The sequence below is a fragment of the Cyclopterus lumpus genome, chromosome 16, assembly GCF_009769545.1.
Source record: "Cyclopterus lumpus isolate fCycLum1 chromosome 16, fCycLum1.pri, whole genome shotgun sequence".
Taxonomy (NCBI): Eukaryota; Metazoa; Chordata; class Actinopteri; order Perciformes; family Cyclopteridae; genus Cyclopterus; species Cyclopterus lumpus.
This window is the reverse complement of record NC_046981.1, coordinates 1,310,001-1,329,872: the sequence shown is the minus strand read 5'-3', so window position 1 is coordinate 1,329,872 and position 19,872 is coordinate 1,310,001. Positions and strand designations below refer to the sequence as shown.

Sequence of the window (19,872 nt, the reverse complement as noted above, 5' to 3'; positions counted from 1 at the left end):
GACAGAGAGCATGCTGGGAGTTACCTTGAAGTCTGGAGGGATCTGAGCGCCGAAGCCGAACGCCGGGAACATTTTGTCACTGCGAGGAGAAAAGAGAAGAAAGAAGTCCGGGAGTGAAACGAGGCGTTGTGATTGGCTGCCGGCCGGAGTTAACGAGCTCATTCAGGCCGACGCCCCTTCAACACAAAGGACAGGAATGACTTCTGATTGGATCCCAAGAAAGAGGAAAAAATTATCCACTTGAATCCAACGTTATTTTCTTTTGTTCGGTTGTTGTTGTTGTTGTTGTTGATTTTTTTTAAGTCCAAGCATTTGTTTAAAAATTAACACGAATGTTAAAGAACAGTTTGTGGTTTCAGGGAACTATTTCTTGATAAACAGCGTATCCCTCCGCCCGTCGATAACCATGAATCTTCCTTCTGGTTGATTTGTGTTCCTCAACACAGACACAACGTGTGGGCGGAGCCACGCTAGCTCTTTCCCCTGCTTCCAGTCTTTGTGCTAAGCTAGGCTAACCCCGTCCTGACCACATCTCGTTCTGAGGTTTAAAACAGAGTTCCTCAAACTAAAGACAGCAGGAAGAGAGACCTTCAGGGTTCCTCACCACAGGAAGAGAGACCTTCAGGGTTCCTCACCACAGGAAGAGAGACCTTCAGGGTCCCTCACAGCAGGAATAGAGACCTTCAGGGTTCCTCACCACAGGAAGAGAGACCTTCAGGGTCCCTCACAGCAGGAATAGAGACCTTCAGGGTTCCTCACCACAGGAAGAGAGACCTTCAGGGTTCCTCACAGCAGGAAGAGAGACCTTCAGGGTTCCTCACCACAGGAAGAGAGACCGTCAGGGTTCCTCACAGCAGGAAGAGAGACCTTCAGGGTTCCTCACCACAGGAAGAGAGACCTTCAGGGTTCCTCACAGTAGGAAGAGAGACCTTCAGGGTTCCTCACCACAGGAAGAGAGACCTTCAGGGTTCCTCACAGCAGGAAGAGAGACCTTCAGGGTTCCTCACCACAGGAAGAGAGACCTTCAGGGTTCCTCACAGTAGGAAGAGAGACCTTCAGGGTTCCTCACAGCAGGAATAGAGACCTTCAGGGTTCCTCACAGCAGGAAGAGAGACCTCCAGGGTTCCTCACCACAGGAAGAGAGACCTTCAGGGTTCCTCACCACAGGAAGAGAGACCTTCAGGGTTCCTCACCACAGGAAGAGAGACCTTCAGGGTTCCTCACCACAGGAAGAGAGACCTTCAGGGTTCCTTACCACAGGAAGAGAGACCTTCAGGGTTCCTCACCACAGGAAGAGAGACCTTCAGGGTTCCTCACCACAGGAATAGAGACCTTCAGGGTTCCTCACAGCAGGAAGAGAGACCTTCAGGGTTCCTCACCACAGGAATAGAGACCTTCAGGGTTCCTCACAGCAGGAAGAGAGACCTTCAGGGTTCCTCACAGCAGGAAGAGAGACCTTCAGGGTTCCTCAAACTAAAGACAGCAGGAATAGAGACCTTCAGGGTTCCTCACCACAGGAAGATAGACCTTCAGGGTTCCTCACAGCAGGAAGAGAGACCTTCAGGGTTCCTCACAGCAGGAAGAGAAACCTTCAGGGTTCCTCACAGCAGGAAGAGAGACCTTCAGGGTTCCTCACCACAGGAAGAGAGACCTTCAGGGTTCCTCACAGCAGGAAGAGAGACCTTCAGGGTTCCTCACAGCAGGAATAGAGACCTTCAGGGTTCCTCACAGCAGGAAGAGAGACCTTCAGAGTTCCTCACCACAGGAAGAGAGACCTTCAGGGTCCCTCACAGCAGGAATAGAGACCTTCAGGGTTCCTCAAACTAAAGACAGCAGGAATAGAGACCTTCAGGGTTCCTCACCACAGGAAGATAGACCTTCAGGGTTCCTCACAGCAGGAAGAGAGACCTTCAGGGTCCCTCACAGCAGGAATAGAGACCTTCAGGGTTCCTCACCACAGGAAGAGAGACCTTCAGGGTTCCTCACAGCAGGAAGAGAGACCTTCAGGGTTCCTCACCACAGGAAGAGAGACCGTCAGGGTTCCTCACAGCAGGAAGAGAGACCTTCAGGGTTCCTCACCACAGGAAGAGAGACCTTCAGGGTTCCTCACAGTAGGAAGAGAGACCTTCAGGGTTCCTCACAGCAGGAATAGAGACCTTCAGGGTTCCTCACAGCAGGAAGAGAGACCTCCAGGGTTCCTCACAGCAGGAAGAGAGACTTTCAGGGTTCCTCAAACTAAACACTGCAGGAAGAGAGACCTTCAGGGTTCCTCACAGCAGGAGAGACCTTTTCTAAAGATGTACTATTATAAAACCTGCGTGGGACAGGAAGTGTTTTAAAGTCTCACAGCCAGAAGAAGAAGAAGAAACTGTCAGCTTCCAAAAAGCAAATATAAGAAGACAAAGACGTTAAAAGCCGAGACGATGTGCGGATTAACGAATGGAGGCGTGTGATTGGCTGACTGGCTCACCTGTCGTAGTCCTGGCAGATCTCCCCCACGGCCACCAGGGCCTTCAGGTACTCGTTGGGCTGGTACGGGTGGATGTAGTGCAGCGAGCAGCTGTTTCGAGGATCTCCGTTAGACGCCGTGAAGTCGATGGCGACCTGGAGACACCACAACCAATCAGAGACCAGCTTCAGTTCATCGGCGTAACCGAAGCACGTGGCGGACCGCCTGCCAGAGGTCAGCAGTGTAAATAACAACAAAGTGGTCAACTTGTCAACTTGTCAACTTCTCAGCTGTTTGTGTTTACGGGAGACAAACCAATAAACTATCATCTGATATTATAGTTTATTGAGAAGAGAACACAGTTCTCTACCTGAAGGAAGATGTGCATCCCAGCATGCACTGGGGTTTAATGCAATCACGCTGTGTTTAGGAGGTTTGATGAACAGCTTGTTTTTAAACAATAGACGCTAATAAAAACACATTTTATAATTCATGTGTTAAAGCTGCATTCTCTCTCCTGACCACCAGGGGGCGACTCCTCTGGTTGTATAGAAGTCTATGCTTCATGCCTTAAAGCTGCATTCTCTCTCCTGACCACAAGGGGGCGACTCCTCTGGTTGTATAGAAGTCTATGCTTCATGTGTTAAAGCTGCATTCTCTCTACTGACCACCAGGGGGCGACTCCTCTGGTTGTATAGAAGTCTATGCTTCATGTGTTAAAGCTGCATTCTCTCTCCTGACCACCAGGGGGCGACTCCTCTGGTTGTATAGAAGTCTATGCTTCATGTCTTAAAGCTGCATTCTCTCTCCTGACCAACAGAGGGCGACTCCTCTGGTTGTATAGAAGTCTATGCTTCATGTCTTAAAGCTGCATTCTCTCTACTGACCACCAGGGGGCGACTCCTCTGGTTGTATAGAAGTCTATTTAAATATCATTTGTGTGATTGTGGGGTTTATCATATAAAATGATTAATTTAATCAAAGTGTGTCTTTGGTTAAAGAAACATTCATAAAACACAAACTGAGCTGCGGAGTCGGACTGGTTGAACTGGTCGGATCCCAGTGAGACACTGAGGCTGCTGCACGTGTCACCATGGTTACCGTTTCCATGCCGACATCATAAATTACTCCCGAGTGCATGGGAGGCGTCTTTTATTTAGTCTTCTTCTTCTTCTTCTTCCTCTCTCGACAGGAACATGACCTCTGTGTGTGTGTGTGTGTGTGTGTGTGTGTGTGTGTGTGTGTGTGTGCTCACTGTAAACTGGATCTGACAGCCTCCCATGATGTAATCCAGGAAGGAGTGCATCTTGATGATCTGCAGACAGAACATTTGATGTTTTATAGATTTCAATCAGCTGTTTCCTTCATTCCCATTTAGACCAGCTGACTGCTATCGTCCAATCAGATCCGTTTTTAACCAGACACTAGTTTACTTGAACATCAGAGAGCTTCTTCCACTTAAAGGGCCACGCACTCTGAACCCTGAAGCAGTTTTCAGTCACATGTTTCTCTCTTTCTTTGATTTCCTCTGTGATATATATATATATATCCATCCATCCATCCATCCATCCATCCATTATCACCCGCTTATCCGGGGTCGGGTCGCGGTGGCAGCAGGTTCAGCAGGCCGACCCAGGCCTCCCTCTCACCAGCAACACTTTCCAGCTCATTCTGGGGGATCCCGAGGCTTTCCAAGGCCAGCCGGGAGATATAATCTACGGCCACCCTACGGAGGAAGCTCATTTCGGCTGCTTGTATCCCAGATCTCGTTCTTTCGGTCACGACCCAGAGTTCGTGACCATAGGTGAGGGTTGGAACGTAGACCGACCAGTAAATGGAGAGCTTTGCCTTCAGGCTCAGCTCCTCTTCACTAAGACGGACCGGTACAACGCCTGTTTTACTGCTGCAGCCGCACCGATCCGCCTGTCGATCTCCCGCTCCACCTTACCCTCACTCGTGAACAAGACCCCGAGATACTTGAACTCCTTCGCTTGGGGTAGGCAGTTTGCCCCCACCTGGAGGGATCAATCCGCCGGTTTCCGGCAGAGCACCATGGCCTCAGATTTGGAGGTGCTAACTCTCATCCCTGCCGCTTCGCACTCGGCTGCAAAACGCCCCAGTGAATGCTGGAGGTCACGGTCCGAGGAGGCAAACAGGACCACATCATCGGCAAACAGCAGAGAGGCGATCCTGAGACTCCCGAACCGGATCCTCTCCGCCCCCTGGCTGCGCCTAGATATCCTGTCCATGAAGGTCACGAACAGGACCGGTGATAAAGGGCAGCCCTGGCGGAGGCCAACACCCACCGGGAACGTGTCTGACTTACTACCGAGGAGACAAACCCGTCAGCTACTTCAGGAGACCCCTGGGCCAGCCAGGCCCAAAAGGCCTCCTTCTTCAGTTTGACGGCTTCCCTCACCCCCGGTGTCCACCACCGGGTTCTAGGGTTGCCGCCACGACAGGCACCGATGACCTTCCGGCCACAGCCCCGAGCAGCCGCGTCCACAATAGAGGCTTTGAACAAGGTCCACTTGGATTCCATGTCCCCAGCCTCCCTCGGGATTTGTGAGAAGTTCTTCCGGAGGTGGGAGTTGAAGACCTCCCGGACAGGATCCTCTGCCAGACGTTCCCAGTTCACCCTCACTACACGTTTGGGCTTGCCAGGTCTCTCTAGCCGAGTCCCCCGCCATCTGATCCAACTCACCACCAGGTGGTGATCAGTTGACAGCTCTGCTCCTCTCTTCACCCGAGTGTCCAAGACATACGGCCGCAGATCAGATGATACGATTACAAAGTCGATCATTGATCTCCGGCCTAAGGTGTTCTGGTACCAGGTACACTTATGAGCCACCTTATGTTCGAACATGGTGTTCGTTATGGACAAACTGTGGCTAGCACAGAAGTCCAACAACAAAACACCATTCGGGTTCAGATCGGGCAAGCCGTTCCTCCCAATCACGCCCCGCCAGGTTTCTCTGTCATTGCCCACGTGAGCGTTGAAGTCTCCCAGGAGAACTATGGAGTCGGCAGGCGGCGCCCTTTCCAGGACCCCTCCCACCGACTCCAAGAAGGCCGGATACTCCGAAATGCTGTTCGGTGCATAAGCACAAACAACAGTCAGAGCCTTACTCCCCGCAACCCGTAGGCGCAGGGAGGCGACCCTCTCGTTCCCCGGGGAAAACTCCAACACAGCGGCGCTCAGCCGGGGGCTCGTGAGTATCCCCACTCCCGCCCGGCGCCTCTCACCCTGGGCAACTCCAGAAAAGGACAAAGTCCAACCCTTCTCCAGGAGCTTGGTTCCAGAGCCCATGCTGTGCGTGGAGGTGAGCCCAACTATATCTAGCTGGTACCGCTCCACCTCCTGCACCATCTCCGGCTCTTTGCCCGCTAGTGAGGTGACGTTCCACGTCCCTAGAGCTAGTCTATGCTGCCGGCGATCGGCCCGCCCAGGTCTCCCGCCTGGCCCGCCGCCCGGTCTACATAGCACCCGACCTCGATAATTCTCCCTGCGGGTGGTGGGTCCACAGGGTGACAGCTGCTCCATGATGTTTTTTCGGGCTGAGCCCGACCGGGCCCCATGGGCAAAAGCCCGGCCACCAGATGCTCGCCGACGAGCTCCCCTCCTGGGTCTGGCTCTGGGAGGGTGCCCCGGTTTCCCTTGTCCGGGCAAGGTAGCTTCAGTCCGTGGGCTGCTTATCATCAGGGTTTATTGAACCGCTCTTAGTCTGGGCTCTCCCCCGAGACCTGTTTGCCTTGGGAGACCCTACCAGGGGCTGATGCCCCGGACAACATAGCTCCCAGGATCACTGAGCCACTCAAACTCCTCCACCACGTTAAGGTGGCGATTCATAGGAGGAGTATATATATATATACATACATATTATATATGACGCCTCATCTTTTACTTATGGTGCTCTCCTGTCACGTGAACACACCTTGCACTGGTTCAGGATCACGATGCCAGAGTTCTTGTAGTTCTTCTTCTTGACTCTGTATTTGGGGTTCAGGCATGGCCACTGCACCTGAGGACATGAACAAACATCAACACAAACACATCAACATGTGTTCATCAACACAAACAGATCAACATGTGTTCATCAACACAAACACATCAACATGTGTTCATCAACACAAACACATCAGTGTTTGGCTGCTTTGACCCGGAGACCAGCAGAGAGGACTGGTCCTGAACCAGAGACCAGCTGGTGATGCAGATTGGACTAAACATACGAGAAACACCGGCATGAAATATGAATATTCATAGGATGAGATGTAACAGCTGGCGGAAGAATGTTTACAGACACCGAGAGAGCAAATAAACCTCAACCAGCTGTGTGTGTGTGTGTGTGTGTTTGTGTTGGTCTCTGCCAGACAGACAACAAACAGCTGTTTGATGTTGATGCTTAAGGCAGGAAACAGACCTCTCAGGTGATTTCAAAATAAAAGCATCTGGCAGCTAATCTCTGATCGGTTTGTCCACTGCAGGTGAAGCTGATCAATGAGACAATAAAAAGATCTTGAGGAGGAAGCTGAGGTCTCACGTCATCTTGAGGAGGAAGCTGAGGTCTCACGTCATCTTGAGGAGGAAGCTGAGGTCTCACGTCATCTTGAGGAGGAAGCTGAGGTCTCACGTCTTCCTGAGGAGGAAGCTGAGGTCTCACGTCTTCCTGAGGAGGAAGCTGAGGTCTCACGTCATCTTGAGGAGGAAGCTGAGGTCTCACGTCATCTTGAGGAGGAAGCTGAGGTCTCACGTCTTCTTGAGGAGGAAGCTGAGGTCTCACGTCATCTTGAGGAGGAAGCTGAGGTCTCACGTCTTCTTGAGGAGGAAGCTGAGGTCTCACGTCTTCTTGTGGAGGAAGCTGAGGTCTCACGTCTTCTTGAGGAGGAAGCTGAGGTCTCACGTCTTCTTGAGGAGGAAGCTGAGGTCTCACGTCTTCTTGAGGAGGAAGCTGAGGTCTCACGTCATCTTGAGGAGGAAGCTGAGGTCTCACGTCTTCTTGTGGAGGAAGCTGAGGTCTCACGTCTTCTTGAGGAGGAAGCTGAGGTCTCACGTCTTCTTGAGGAGGAAGCTGAGGTCTCACGTCTTCTTGAGGAGGAAGCTGAGGTCTCACGTCTTCTTGAGGAGGAAGCTGAGGTCTCACGTCTTCCTGTGGAGGAAGCTGAGGTCTCACGTCTTCTTGTGGAGGAAGCTGAGGTCTCACGTCTTCTTGTGGAGGAAGCTGAGGTCTCACGTCTTCTTGAGGAGGAAGCTGAGGTCTCACGTCTTCTTGAGGAGGAAGCTGAGGTCTCACGTCTTCTTGAGGAGGAAGCTGAGGTCTCACGTCTTCTTGAGGAGGAAGCTGAGGTCTCACGTCATCTTGAGGAGGAAGCTGAGGTCTCACGTCTTCTTGAGGAGGAAGCTGAGGTCTCACGTCTTCTTGAGGAGGAAGCTGAGGTCTCACGTCTTCTTGAGGAGGAAGCTGAGGTCTCACGTCTTCTTGTGGAGGAAGCTGAGGTCTCACGTCTTCTTGAGGAGGAAGCTGAGGTCTCACGTCTTCTTGAGGAGGAAGCTGAGGTCTCACGTCTTCTTGAGGAGGAAGCTGAGGTCTCACGTCTTCTTGAGGAGGAAGCTGAGGTCTCACGTCTTCCTGTGGAGGAAGCTGAGGTCTCACGTCTTCTTGTGGAGGAAGCTGAGGTCTCACGTCTTCTTGAGGAGGAAGCTGAGGTCTCACGTCTTCTTGAGGAGGAAGCTGAGGTCTCACGTCATCTTGAGGAGGAAGCTGAGGTCTCACGTCATCTTGAGGAGGAAGCTGAGGTCTCACGTCATCTTGAGGAGGAAGCTGAGGTCTCACGTCATCTTGAGGAGGAAGCTGAGGTCTCACGTCTTCTTGAGGAGGAAGCTGAGGTCTCACGTCATCTTGAGGAGGAAGCTGAGGTCTCACGTCATCTTGAGGAGGAAGCTGAGGTCTCACGTCTTCCTGTGGAGGAAGCTGAGGTCTCACGTCTTCTTGAGGAGGAAGCTGAGGTCTCACGTCATCTTGAGGAAGCTGAGGTCTCACGTCATCTTGAGGAGAAAGCTGAGGTCTCACGTCTTCTTGAGGAGGAAGCTGAGGTCTCACGTCATCTTGAGGAGGAAGCTGAGGTCTCACGTCTTCCTGTGGAGGAAGCTGAGGTCTCACGTCTTCCTGAGGAGGAAGCTGAGGTCTCACGTCATCTTGAGGAGGAAGCTGAGGTCTCACGTCTTCCTGAGGAGGAAGCTGAGGTCTCACGTCTTCCTGAGGAGGAAGCTGAGGTCTCACGTCTTCTTGAGGAGGAAGCTGAGGTCTCACGTCTTCCTGAGGAGGAAGCTGAGGTCTCACGTCTTCCTGAGGAGGAAGCTGAGGTCTCACGTCATCTTGAGGAGGAAGCTGAGGTCTCACGTCTTCTTGAGGAGGAAGCTGAGGTCTCACGTCTTCTTGAGGAGGAAGCTGAGGTCTCACGTCATCTTGAGGAGGAAGCTGAGGTCTCACGTCATCTTGAGGAGGAAGCTGAGGTCTCACGTCTTCTTGAGGAGGAAGCTGAGGTCTCACGTCTTCCTGAGGAGGAAGCTGAGGTCTCACGTCTTCCTGAGGAGGAAGCTGAGGTCTCACGTCTTCCTGAGGAGGAAGCTGAGGTCTCACGTCTTCTTGAGGAGGAAGCTGAGGTCTCACGTCTTCCTGAGGAGGAAGCTGAGGTCTCACGTCTTCCTGAGGAGGAAGCTGAGGTCTCACGTCTTCCTGTGGAGGAAGCTGAGATCTCACGTCTTCCTGTGGAGGAAGCTGAGGTCTCACGTCTTCCTGTGGAGGAAGCTGAGGTCTCACGTCATCTTGAGGAGGAAGCTGAGGTCTCACGTCTTCCTGTGGAGGAAGCTGAGGTCTTATGTCTTCCTGTGGAGGAAGCTGAGGTCTCACGAAGAGGAAGAGGAGGAGGAGAAAGAAGAGGAAGATAAGGAGGAGGTAGGAGGTAAATAAATAAAGCCAGAACAGAAGAAGAAGAGGAGGTGTGGGGGGGAGAAGACCTCCTGCTTCACTGGGTTTCCTGTCGGAGGAGGAAGTGGACGTAGACGCTGAGACGCCAGTCGGTTCATTACAGTCAGCGATAATGAGCCAGCTGGGAGTGTGTTGTCATCTTCAGGGAAACACACACAGCGTTAGCCGAGCACTTTAATTAGCATCTGCCACATTTCTGTCCGCAGCGTCTTCGTTAGCCGCTAATCACGCCGTCTGTCGCTTAAACTGTCCGGACCCCGAAGGTACGCGTTAAAGGCTTTTAATTGGAGCTGCAGGGTCTGATGGGGATCAGGGTCTGACGGGGATCAGGGCTCACGGAGACCAGGGTCTGACGGGGATCAGGGCTGACGGAGACCAGGGCCTGACGGGGATCAGGGCTGACGGAGACCAGGGTCTGATGGGGATCAGGGCTGACGGAGACCAGGGCCTGACGGGGATCAAGGCCTGATGGAGACTAGGGCCTGACGGGGATCAGGGCTGACGGAGACCAGGGTCTGATGGGGATCAGGGCTGACAGAGACCAGGGTCTGATGGAGACCAGGGTCTGACGGGGATCAGGGCTGACGGAGACCAGGGTCTGACGGGGATCAGGGCTGACGGAGACCAAGGCCTGACGGGGATCTCTGCAGCCATGCTAGCAGTTCATGCTAACGCTAACATGCTTAGGATTGTTGGCCATGTTCACCATGGTTGTGTTAGCATGGGGGGTCACCAAAGGGGGTCGTGGTCACTAGTTTTCGCTCCCTAGAGGGCGCTGTGGAACACGTTGGTACCGTAGACCATATTTAAGAAGTGGAAGTATCTCGTATCTTATCTCATCTCATTGTATCTCATCTGCTTGTATCTCGTCTCATTGTATCTCATCTCCTTGTATCTCATCTCATTGTATCTCATCTCCTTGTAACTCATCTCCTTGTATCTCATCTCATTGTATCTCATCTCCTTGTATCTCATCTCCTTGTATCTCATCTCCTTGTATCTCATCTCATTGTATCTCATCTCATTGTATCTCATCTCATTGTATCTCATCTCATTGTATCTCATCTCCTTGTATCTCATCTCCTTGTATCTCATCTCCTTGTATCTCATCTCATTGTATCTCATCTCATTGTATCTCATCTCATTGTATCTCATCTCATTGTATCTCATCTCCTTGTATCTCATCTCCTTGTATCTCATCTCCTTGTATCTCATCTCCTTGTATCTCATCTCCTTGTCTCCTACCTGCCGTCCATCGATGGCTCCTCTCATCTCCTTGAACGAGGCCTCGAACTCCCCGATGTAGTCGTGCTTCCCGTTGGAGTCCCAGTCCCAAACGGTGCACTGAGTGGACACAAAAACAGGGACACCTGAGCAGCCAGCTGACTTAGTGATGACTCATGTGGTCATCATCCAGGCTCATTATTCAATGTTACGAGTCTGTTTACCAAAATAAATCACGTCTCTGTTCATCACATTTCTGTAAATTAATGAGACAAAGGTCTAATTTGTTTCTATTTGTTGGTCAACAAGGCAACGAGTTATAATCTGCTGCTCCAGACTCGATATGTATTTCATCTTCACCAACAGATGCAAACAGGAACAGCGTACTGTCTCTGCGTGAAGAGTTTCACAATAAAAGCATCTCAACACAAGTTCACTTCCTCAAAGCTCTTCTTCAGACGTCACCATAGAAACAGAAGGTTAGTCTGTTGGAATATTATATGATGATTAAAATATTTTTTAGATGAAGCGTGGAAAGGTCTAGATTCATGTTTGTGATGTCCTTATATTATTCTACGTCCCTTAATACCATAATTAACATAAATAATGTAGACTTCATAATCAGCAAATGGCAATATTTTCACTTTCAGAAAACATGCGTATGTTTACATGCTAATGAGCTAATTCAGCTAATCATGCAAATTACCCATCATGCAACTCTCAGCAACCGAGTTGGAATTCATCCACAATATGAAACGTTTGTGTTTCTTCTTCTGACTGAAACTGTGTTTCCACCATGAATATTAAATAATCTGGTCACTATTAAACAATTAAATTACACAAAACCTCAAACGATCTGAGACATTAATCTAAAATTATTATCAAAATGTAATAAAAAGGAATAAAACCCATATGTGGCAGCAGCAGTTTGATCTGACATGTTGTCTCCATGAAGATCTGAGCTAGAGAATGAAGACGTTTATGATATTACGTTTACGTTTAGTTCATTGTTTACTGGACTAAATACAAGAAAACAAAAAGACGAAGAAGACTCCTGGTGAAGTAGACTTCTGATGAAGAAGACTCCTGTTGAAGTAGACTTCTGATGAAGAAGACTCCCAGTGAAGAAGACTCCTGGTGAAGTAGACTTCTGATGAAGAAGACTCCTGTTGAAAAAGACTCCTGGTGAAGTAGACTTCTGGTGAAGTAGACTTCTGGTGAAGTAGACTTCTGATGAAGAAGACTCCCAGTGAAGAAGACTCCTGGTGAAGTAGACTTCTGATGAAGAAGACTCCTGTTGAAGTAGACTTCTGATGAAGAAGACTCCCAGTGAAGAAGACTCCTGGTGAAGTAGACTTCTGATGAAGAAGACTCCTGTTGAAAAAGACTCCTGGTGAAGTAGACTTCTGGTGAAGAAGACTCCCAGTGAAGAAGACTCCTGGTGAAGTAGACTTCTGATGAAGAAGACTCCTGTTGAAAAAGACTCCTGGTGAAGTAGACTTCTGGTGAAGTAGACTTCTGGTGAAGTAGACTTCTGATGAAGAAGACTCCCAGTGAAGAAGACTCCTGGTGAAGTAGACTTCTGATGAAGAAGACTCCTGTTGAAGTAGACTTCTGATGAAGAAGACTCCCAGTGAAGAAGACTCCTGGTGAAGTAGACGTCTGATGAAGAAGACTCCTGTTGAAAAAGACTCCTGGTGAAGTAGACTCCCGGTGGTGAAGTAGACTCCTGGTGGTGAAGTAGACTCCTGGTGGTGAAGTAGACTCCTGGTGAAGTAGACTTCTGGTGAAGTAGACTTCTGATGAAGAAGACTCCTGGTGAAGTAGACTCCTGGTGAAGTAGACTTCTGATGAAGAAGACTCCTGTTGAAAAAGACTCCTGGTGAAGTAGACTTCTGGTGAAGTAGACTTCTGATGAAGAAGACTCCTGTTGAAAAAGACTCCTGGTGAAGTAGACTTCTGGTGAAGTAGACTTCTAATGAAGAAGACTCCCAGTGAAGAAGACTCCTGGTGAAGTAGACTCCTGGTGAAGTAGACTTCTGGTGAAGTAGACTTCTGATGAAGAAGACTCCTGGTGAAGTAGACTCCTGGTGAAGTAGACTCCTGGTGGTGAAGTAGACTCCTGGTGGTGAAGTAGACTCCTGGTGGTGAAGTAGACTCCTGGTGAAGTAGACTCCTGGTGGTGAAGTAGACCTCTGGTGAAGTAGACTCCTGGTGGTGAAGTAGACTCCTGGTGAAGTAGACTCCTGGTGAAGTAGACTCCTGGTGGTGAAGTAGACTCCTGGTGGTGAAGTAGACTCCTGGTGAAGTAGACTCCTGGTGGTGAAGTAGACTCCTGGTGGTGAAGTAGACTTCTGGTGAAGTAGACTCCCGGTGGTGAAGTAGACTCCTGGTGAAGTAGACTTCTGATGAAGAAGACTCCCAGTGAAGAAGACTCCTGGTGAAGTAGACTTCTGATGAAGAAGACTCCTGTTGAAAAGACTCCTGGTGAAGTAGACTTCTGGTAAAGTAGACTTCTGGTGAAGTAGACTTCTGATGAAGAAGACTCCCAGTGAAGAAGACTCCTGGTGAAGTAGACTTCTGATGAAGAAGACTCCTGGTGAAAAAGACTCCTGGTGAAGTAGACTTCTGGTGAAGTAGACTTCTGATGAAGAAGACTCCTGGTGAAGTAGACTCCCGGTGGTGAAGTAGACTCCTGGTGGTGAAGTAGACTCCTGGTGGTGAAGTAGACTCCTGGTGAAGTAGACTCCTGGTGAAGTAGACTCCTGGTGGTGAAAAAGACTCCCGGTGGTGAAGTAGACTCCTGGTGGTGAAGTAGACTCCTGGTGGTGAAGTAGACTCCTGGTGAAGTAGACTCCTGGTGGTGAAGTAGACTCCTGGTGAAGTAGACTCCTGTGGTGAAAAAGACTCCTGGTGAAGTAGACTCTGGTGGTGAAGTAGACCTCTGGTGAAGTAGACTCCTGGTGGTGAAAAAGACTCCCGGTGGTGAAGTAGACTTCTGGTGAGTAGACTCCCGGTGGTGAAGTAGACTCCTGGTGGTGAAGTAGACTCCTGGTGGTGAAGTAGACTCCCGGTGGTGAAGTAGACTCCTGGTGAAGTAGACTCCTGGTGGTGAAGTAGACTCCTGGTGAAGTAGACTCCTGGTGGTGAAGTAGACTCCTGGTGGTGAAGTAGACTCCTGGTGAAGTAGACTCCTGGTGGTGAAAAAGACTCCCGGTGGTGAAGTAGACTCCTGGTGGTGAAGTAGACTCCTTGTGAAGTAGACTCCTGGTGAAGTAGACTCATGGTGAAGTAGACTTCTGGTGAAGTAGACTTCTGATGAAGAAGACTCCTGGTGAAGTAGACTCCTGGTGAAGTAGACTCCTGGTGGTGAAGTAGACTCCTGGTGGTGAAGTAGACTCCTGGTGAAGTAGACTCCTGGTGGTGAAGTAGACTCCTGGTGGTGAAGTAGACTCCTGGTGGTGAAGTAGACTCCTGGTGAAGTAGACTCCTGGTGGTGAAGTAGACTCCTGGTGGTGAAGTAGACTCCTGGTGAAGTAGACTCCTGGTGGTGAAGTAGACCTCTGGTGAAGTAGACTCCTGGTGGTGAAAAAGACTCCCGGTGGTGAAGTAGACTTCTGGTGAAGTAGACTCCCGGTGGTGAAGTAGACTCCTGGTGAAGTAGACTTCTGATGAAGAAGACTCCCAGTGAAGAAGACTCCTGGTGAAGTAGACTTCTGATGAAGAAGACTCCTGTTGAAAAAGACTCCTGGTGAAGTAGACTTCTGGTAAAGTAGACTTCTGGTGAAGTAGACTTCTGATGAAGAAGACTCCCAGTGAAGAAGACTCCTGGTGAAGTAGACTTCTGATGAAGAAGACTCCTGGTGAAAAAGACTCCTGGTGAAGTAGACTTCTGGTGAAGTAGACTTCTGATGAAGAAGACTCCTGGTGAAGTAGACTCCCGGTGGTGAAGTAGACTCCTGGTGGTGAAGTAGACTCCTGGTGGTGAAGTAGACTCCTGGTGAAGTAGACTCCTGGTGAAGTAGACTCCTGGTGGTGAAAAAGACTCCCGGTGGTGAAGTAGACTCCTGGTGGTGAAGTAGACTCCTGGTGGTGAAGTAGACTCCTGGTGAAGTAGACTCCTGGTGAAGTAGACTCCTGGTGGTGAAAAAAGACTCCTGGTGAAGTAGACTCCTGGTGGTGAAGTAGACCTCTGGTGAAGTAGACTCCTGGTGGTGAAAAAGACTCCCGGTGGTGAAGTAGACTTCTGGTGAAGTAGACTCCCGGTGGTGAAGTAGACTCCTGGTGGTGAAGTAGACTCCTGGTGGTGAAGTAGACTCCCGGTGGTGAAGTAGACTCCTGGTGAAGTAGACTCCTGGTGGTGAAGTAGACTCCTGGTGAAGTAGACTCCTGGTGGTGAAGTAGACTCCTGGTGGTGAAGTAGACTCCTGGTGAAGTAGACTCCTGGTGGTGAAATAGACTCCCGGTGAGTAGACTTCTGGTGAAGTAGACTCCGGTGGTGAAGTAGACTCCTGGTGGTGAAGTAGACTCCTTGTGAAGTAGACTCCTGGTGAAGTAGACTCATGGTGAAGTAGACTTCTGGTGAAGTAGACTTCTGATGAAGAAGACTCCTGGTGAAGTAGACTCCTGGTGAAGTAGACTCCTGGTGGTGAAGTAGACTCCTGGTGGTGAAGTAGACTCCTGGTGAAGTAGACTCCTGGTGGTGAAGTAGACTCCTGGTGGTGAAGTAGACTCCTGGTGGTGAAGTAGACTCCTGGTGAAGTAGACTCCTGGTGGTGAAGTAGACTCCTGGTGGTGAAGTAGACTCCTGGTGAAGTAGACTCCTGGTGGTGAAGTAGACCTCTGGTGAAGTAGACTCCTGGTGGTGAAAAAGACTCCCGGTGGTGAAGTAGACTTCTGGTGAAGTAGACTCCCGGTGGTGAAGTAGACTCCTGGTGAAGTAGACTTCTGATGAAGAAGACTCCCAGTGAAGAAGACTCCTGGTGAAGTAGACTTCTGATGAAGAAGACTCCTGTTGAAAAAGACTCCTGGTGAAGTAGACTTCTGGTAAAGTAGACTTCTGGTGAAGTAGACTTCTGATGAAGAAGACTCCCAGTGAAGAAGACTCCTGGTGAAGTAGACTTCTGATGAAGAAGACTCCTGGTGAAAAAGACTCCTGGTGAAGTAGACTTCTGGTGAAGTAGACTTCTGATGAAGAAGACTCCTGGTGAAGTAGACTCCCGGTGGTGAAGTAGACTCCTGGTGGTGAAGTAGACTCCTGGTGGTGAAGTAGACTCCTGGTGAAGTAGACTCCTGGTGAAGTAGACTCCTGGTGGTGAAAAAGACTCCCGGTGGTGAAGTAGACTCCTGGTGGTGAAGTAGACTCCTGGTGGTGAAGTAGACTCCTGGTGAAGTAGACTCCTGGTGGTGAAGTAGACTCCTGGTGAAGTAGACTCCTGGTGGTGAAAAAGACTCCTGGTGAAGTAGACTCCTGGTGGTGAAGTAGACCTCTGGTGAAGTAGACTCCTGGTGGTGAAAAAGACTCCCGGTGGTGAAGTAGACTTCTGGTGAAGTAGACTCCCGGTGGTGAAGTAGACTCCTGGTGGTGAAGTAGACTCCTGGTGGTGAAGTAGACTCCCGGTGGTGAAGTAGACTCCTGGTGAAGTAGACTCCTGGTGGTGAAGTAGACTCCTGGTGAAGTAGACTCCTGGTGGTGAAGTAGACTCCTGGTGGTGAAGTAGACTCCTGGTGAAGTAGACTCCTGGTGGTGAAAAAGACTCCCGGTGGTGAAGTAGACTTCTGGTGAAGTAGACTCCCGGTGGTGAAGTAGACTCCTGGTGGTGAAGTAGACTCCTTGTGAAGTAGACTCCTGGTGAAGTAGACTCATGGTGAAGTAGACTTCTGGTGAAGTAGACTTCTGATGAAGAAGACTCCTGGTGAAGTAGACTCCTGGTGAAGTAGACTCCTGGTGGTGAAGTAGACTCCTGGTGGTGAAGTAGACTCCTGGTGAAGTAGACTCCTGGTGGTGAAGTAGACTCCTGGTGGTGAAGTAGACTCCTGGTGGTGAAGTAGACTCCTGGTGAAGTAGACTCCTGGTGGTGAAGTAGACTCCTGGTGGTGAAGTAGACTCCTGGTGAAGTAGACTCCTGGTGGTGAAGTAGACCTCTGGTGAAGTAGACTCCTGGTGGTGAACAAGACTCCCGGTGGTGAAGTAGACTTCTGGTGAAGTAGACTCCCGGTGGTGAAGTAGACTCCTGGTGAAGTAGACTTCTGATGAAGAAGACTCCCAGTGAAGAAGACTCCTGGTGAAGTAGACTTCTGATGAAGAAGACTCCTGTTGAAAAAGACTCCTGGTGAAGTAGACTTCTGGTAAAGTAGACTTCTGGTGAAGTAGACTTCTGATGAAGAAGACTCCCAGTGAAGAAGACTCCTGGTGAAGTAGACTTCTGATGAAGAAGACTCCTGGTGAAAAAGACTCCTGGTGAAGTAGACTTCTGGTGAAGTAGACTTCTGATGAAGAAGACTCCTGGTGAAGTAGACTCCCGGTGGTGAAGTAGACTCCTGGTGGTGAAGTAGACTCCTGGTGGTGAAGTAGACTCCTGGTGAAGTAGACTCCTGGTGAAGTAGACTCCTGGTGGTGAAAAAGACTCCCGGTGGTGAAGTAGACTCCTGGTGGTGAAGTAGACTCCTGGTGGTGAAGTAGACTCCTGGTGAAGTAGACTCCTGGTGAAGTAGACTCCTGGTGGTGAAAAAGACTCCTGGTGAAGTAGACTCCTGGTGGTGAAGTAGACCTCTGGTGAAGTAGACTCCTGGTGGTGAAAAAGACTCCCGGTGGTGAAGTAGACTTCTGGTGAAGTAGACTCCCGGTGGTGAAGTAGACTCCTGGTGGTGAAGTAGACTCCTGGTGGTGAAGTAGACTCCCGGTGGTGAAGTAGACTCCTGGTGAAGTAGACTCCTGGTGGTGAAGTAGACTCCTGGTGAAGTAGACTCCTGGTGGTGAAGTAGACTCCTGGTGGTGAAGTAGACTCCTGGTGAAGTAGACTCCTGGTGGTGAAAAAAGACTCCCGGTGGTGAAGTAGACTCCTGGTGGTGAAGTAGACTCCTTGTGAAGTAGACTCCTGGTGAAGTAGACTCATGGTGAAGTAGACTTCTGGTGAAGTAGACTTCTGATGAAGAAGACTCCTGGTGAAGTAGACTCCTGGTGAAGTAGACTCCTGGTGGTGAAGTAGACTCCTGGTGGTGAAGTAGACTCCTGGTGAAGTAGACTCCTGGTGGTGAAGTAGACTCCTGGTGGTGAAGTAGACTCCTGGTGAAGTAGACTCCTGGTGGTGAAGTAGACTCCTGGTGGTGAAGTAGACTCCTGGTGAAGTAGACTCCTGGTGGTGAAGTAGACCTCTGGTGAAGTAGACTCCTGGTGGTGAAAAAGACTCCCGGTGGTGAAGTAGACTTCTGGTGAAGTAGACTCCCGGTGGTGAAGTAGACTCCTGGTGAAGTAGACTTCTGATGAAGAAGACTCCCAGTGAAGAAGACTCCTGGTGAAGTAGACTTCTGATGAAGAAGACTCCTGTTGAAAAAGACTCCTGGTGAAGTAGACTTCTGGTAAAGTAGACTTCTGGTGAAGTAGACTTCTGATGAAGAAGACTCCCAGTGAAGAAGACTCCTGGTGAAGTAGACTTCTGATGAAGAAGACTCCTGGTGAAAAAGACTCCTGGTGAAGTAGACTTCTGGTGAAGTAGACTTCTGATGAAGAAGACTCCTGGTGAAGTAGACTCCCGGTGGTGAAGTAGACTCCTGGTGGTGAAGTAGACTCCTGGTGGTGAAGTAGACTCCTGGTGAAGTAGACTCCTGGTGAAGTAGACTCCTGGTGGTGAAAAAGACTCCCGGTGGTGAAGTAGACTCCTGGTGGTGAAGTAGACTCCTGGTGGTGAAGTAGACTCCTGGTGAAGTAGACTCCTGGTGGTGAAGTAGACTCCTGGTGAAGTAGACTCCTGGTGGTGAAAAAGACTCCTGGTGAAGTAGACTCCTGGTGGTGAAGTAGACCTCTGGTGAAGTAGACTCCTGGTGGTGAAAAAGACTCCCGGTGGTGAAGTAGACTTCTGGTGAAGTAGACTCCCGGTGGTGAAGTAGACTCCTGGTGGTGAAGTAGACTCCTGGTGGTGAAGTAGACTCCCGGTGGTGAAGTAGACTCCTGGTGAAGTAGACTCCTGGTGGTGAAGTAGACTCCTGGTGAAGTAGACTCCTGGTGGTGAAGTAGACTCCTGGTGGTGAAGTAGACTCCTGGTGAAGTAGACTCCTGGTGGTGAAGTAGACTCCTGGTGAAGTAGACTCCCGGTGGTGAAGTAGACTCCTGGTGGTGAAAAAGACTCCTGGTGAAGTAGACTCCCGGTGGTGAAGTAGACCTCTGGTGAAGTAGACTCCTGGTGGTGAAGTAGACTCCTGGTGAAGTAGACTCCTGGTGGTGAAGTAGACTCCTGGTGGTGAAGTAGACTCCTGGTGAAGTAGACTCCCGGTGGTGAAGTAGACCTCTGGTGAAGTAGACTCCTGGTGGTGAAGTAGACTCCTGGTGGTGAAAAAGACTCCTGGTGAAGTAGACTCCCGGTGGTGAAGTAGACCTCTGGTGAAGTAGACTCCTGGTGGTGAAGTAGACTCCTGGTGAAGTAGACTCCTGGTGGTGAAGTAGACTCCTGGTGAAGTAGACTCCTGGTGAAGTAGACTCCTGGTGAAGAAGACTTCTGGTGTAGAAGATGTGATGGTGTGAGTCGTCTCACCTCCACAAGGGAACAGTGGTATCAAAAGGCATCTGTTTAGCTGGTTAGCTGATTAGCTGGTTAGCTGGTTTGCTGGTTAGCTGGTTAGCTAGTTAGCTGATTAGCTGGTTTGCTGATTAGCTGGTTAGCTGATTAGCTGGTTAGCTGTTTAGCTGGTTAGCTGATTGGCTGATTAGCTGATTAGCTGGTTTGCTGATTAGCTGGTTTGCTGGTTAGCTGGTTAGCTGGTTAGCTGATTATCTGATTAGCTGGTTTGCTGATTAGCTGATTAGCTGATTAGCTGGTTTGCTGATTAGCTGGTTTGCTGGTTAGCTGGTTAGCTGGTTAGCTGATTAGCTGGTTAGCTGGTTAGCTGGTTTGCTGATTAGCTGGTTAGCTGGTTAGCTGGTTAGCTGGTTAGCTGATTAGCTGGTTTGCTGATTAGCTGGTTTGCTGGTTTGCTGGATAGCTGGTGAGCTGGTTAGCT

General features: G+C 50.0%; 1 protein-coding gene across 1 annotated transcript in view; it reads right to left on the bottom strand.

Moving 5' to 3' along the window:
* The window catches only part of cpne4a (copine IVa), a 48,134-nt gene that overhangs the window by 7,698 nt on the left and 20,564 nt on the right, over window positions 1–19,872 (bottom strand). Inside the window, exons 8-12 of the mRNA XM_034554212.1 lie at window positions 10,681–10,779; window positions 6,385–6,471; window positions 3,705–3,764; window positions 2,471–2,604; window positions 25–79 (exon numbers count right to left, since the gene is read on the bottom strand). Of these exons, the coding sequence (XP_034410103.1) occupies window positions 25–79; window positions 2,471–2,604; window positions 3,705–3,764; window positions 6,385–6,471; window positions 10,681–10,779 (435 nt within the window). The remainder of the gene's footprint in view (window positions 1–24; window positions 80–2,470; window positions 2,605–3,704; window positions 3,765–6,384; window positions 6,472–10,680; window positions 10,780–19,872) is intronic.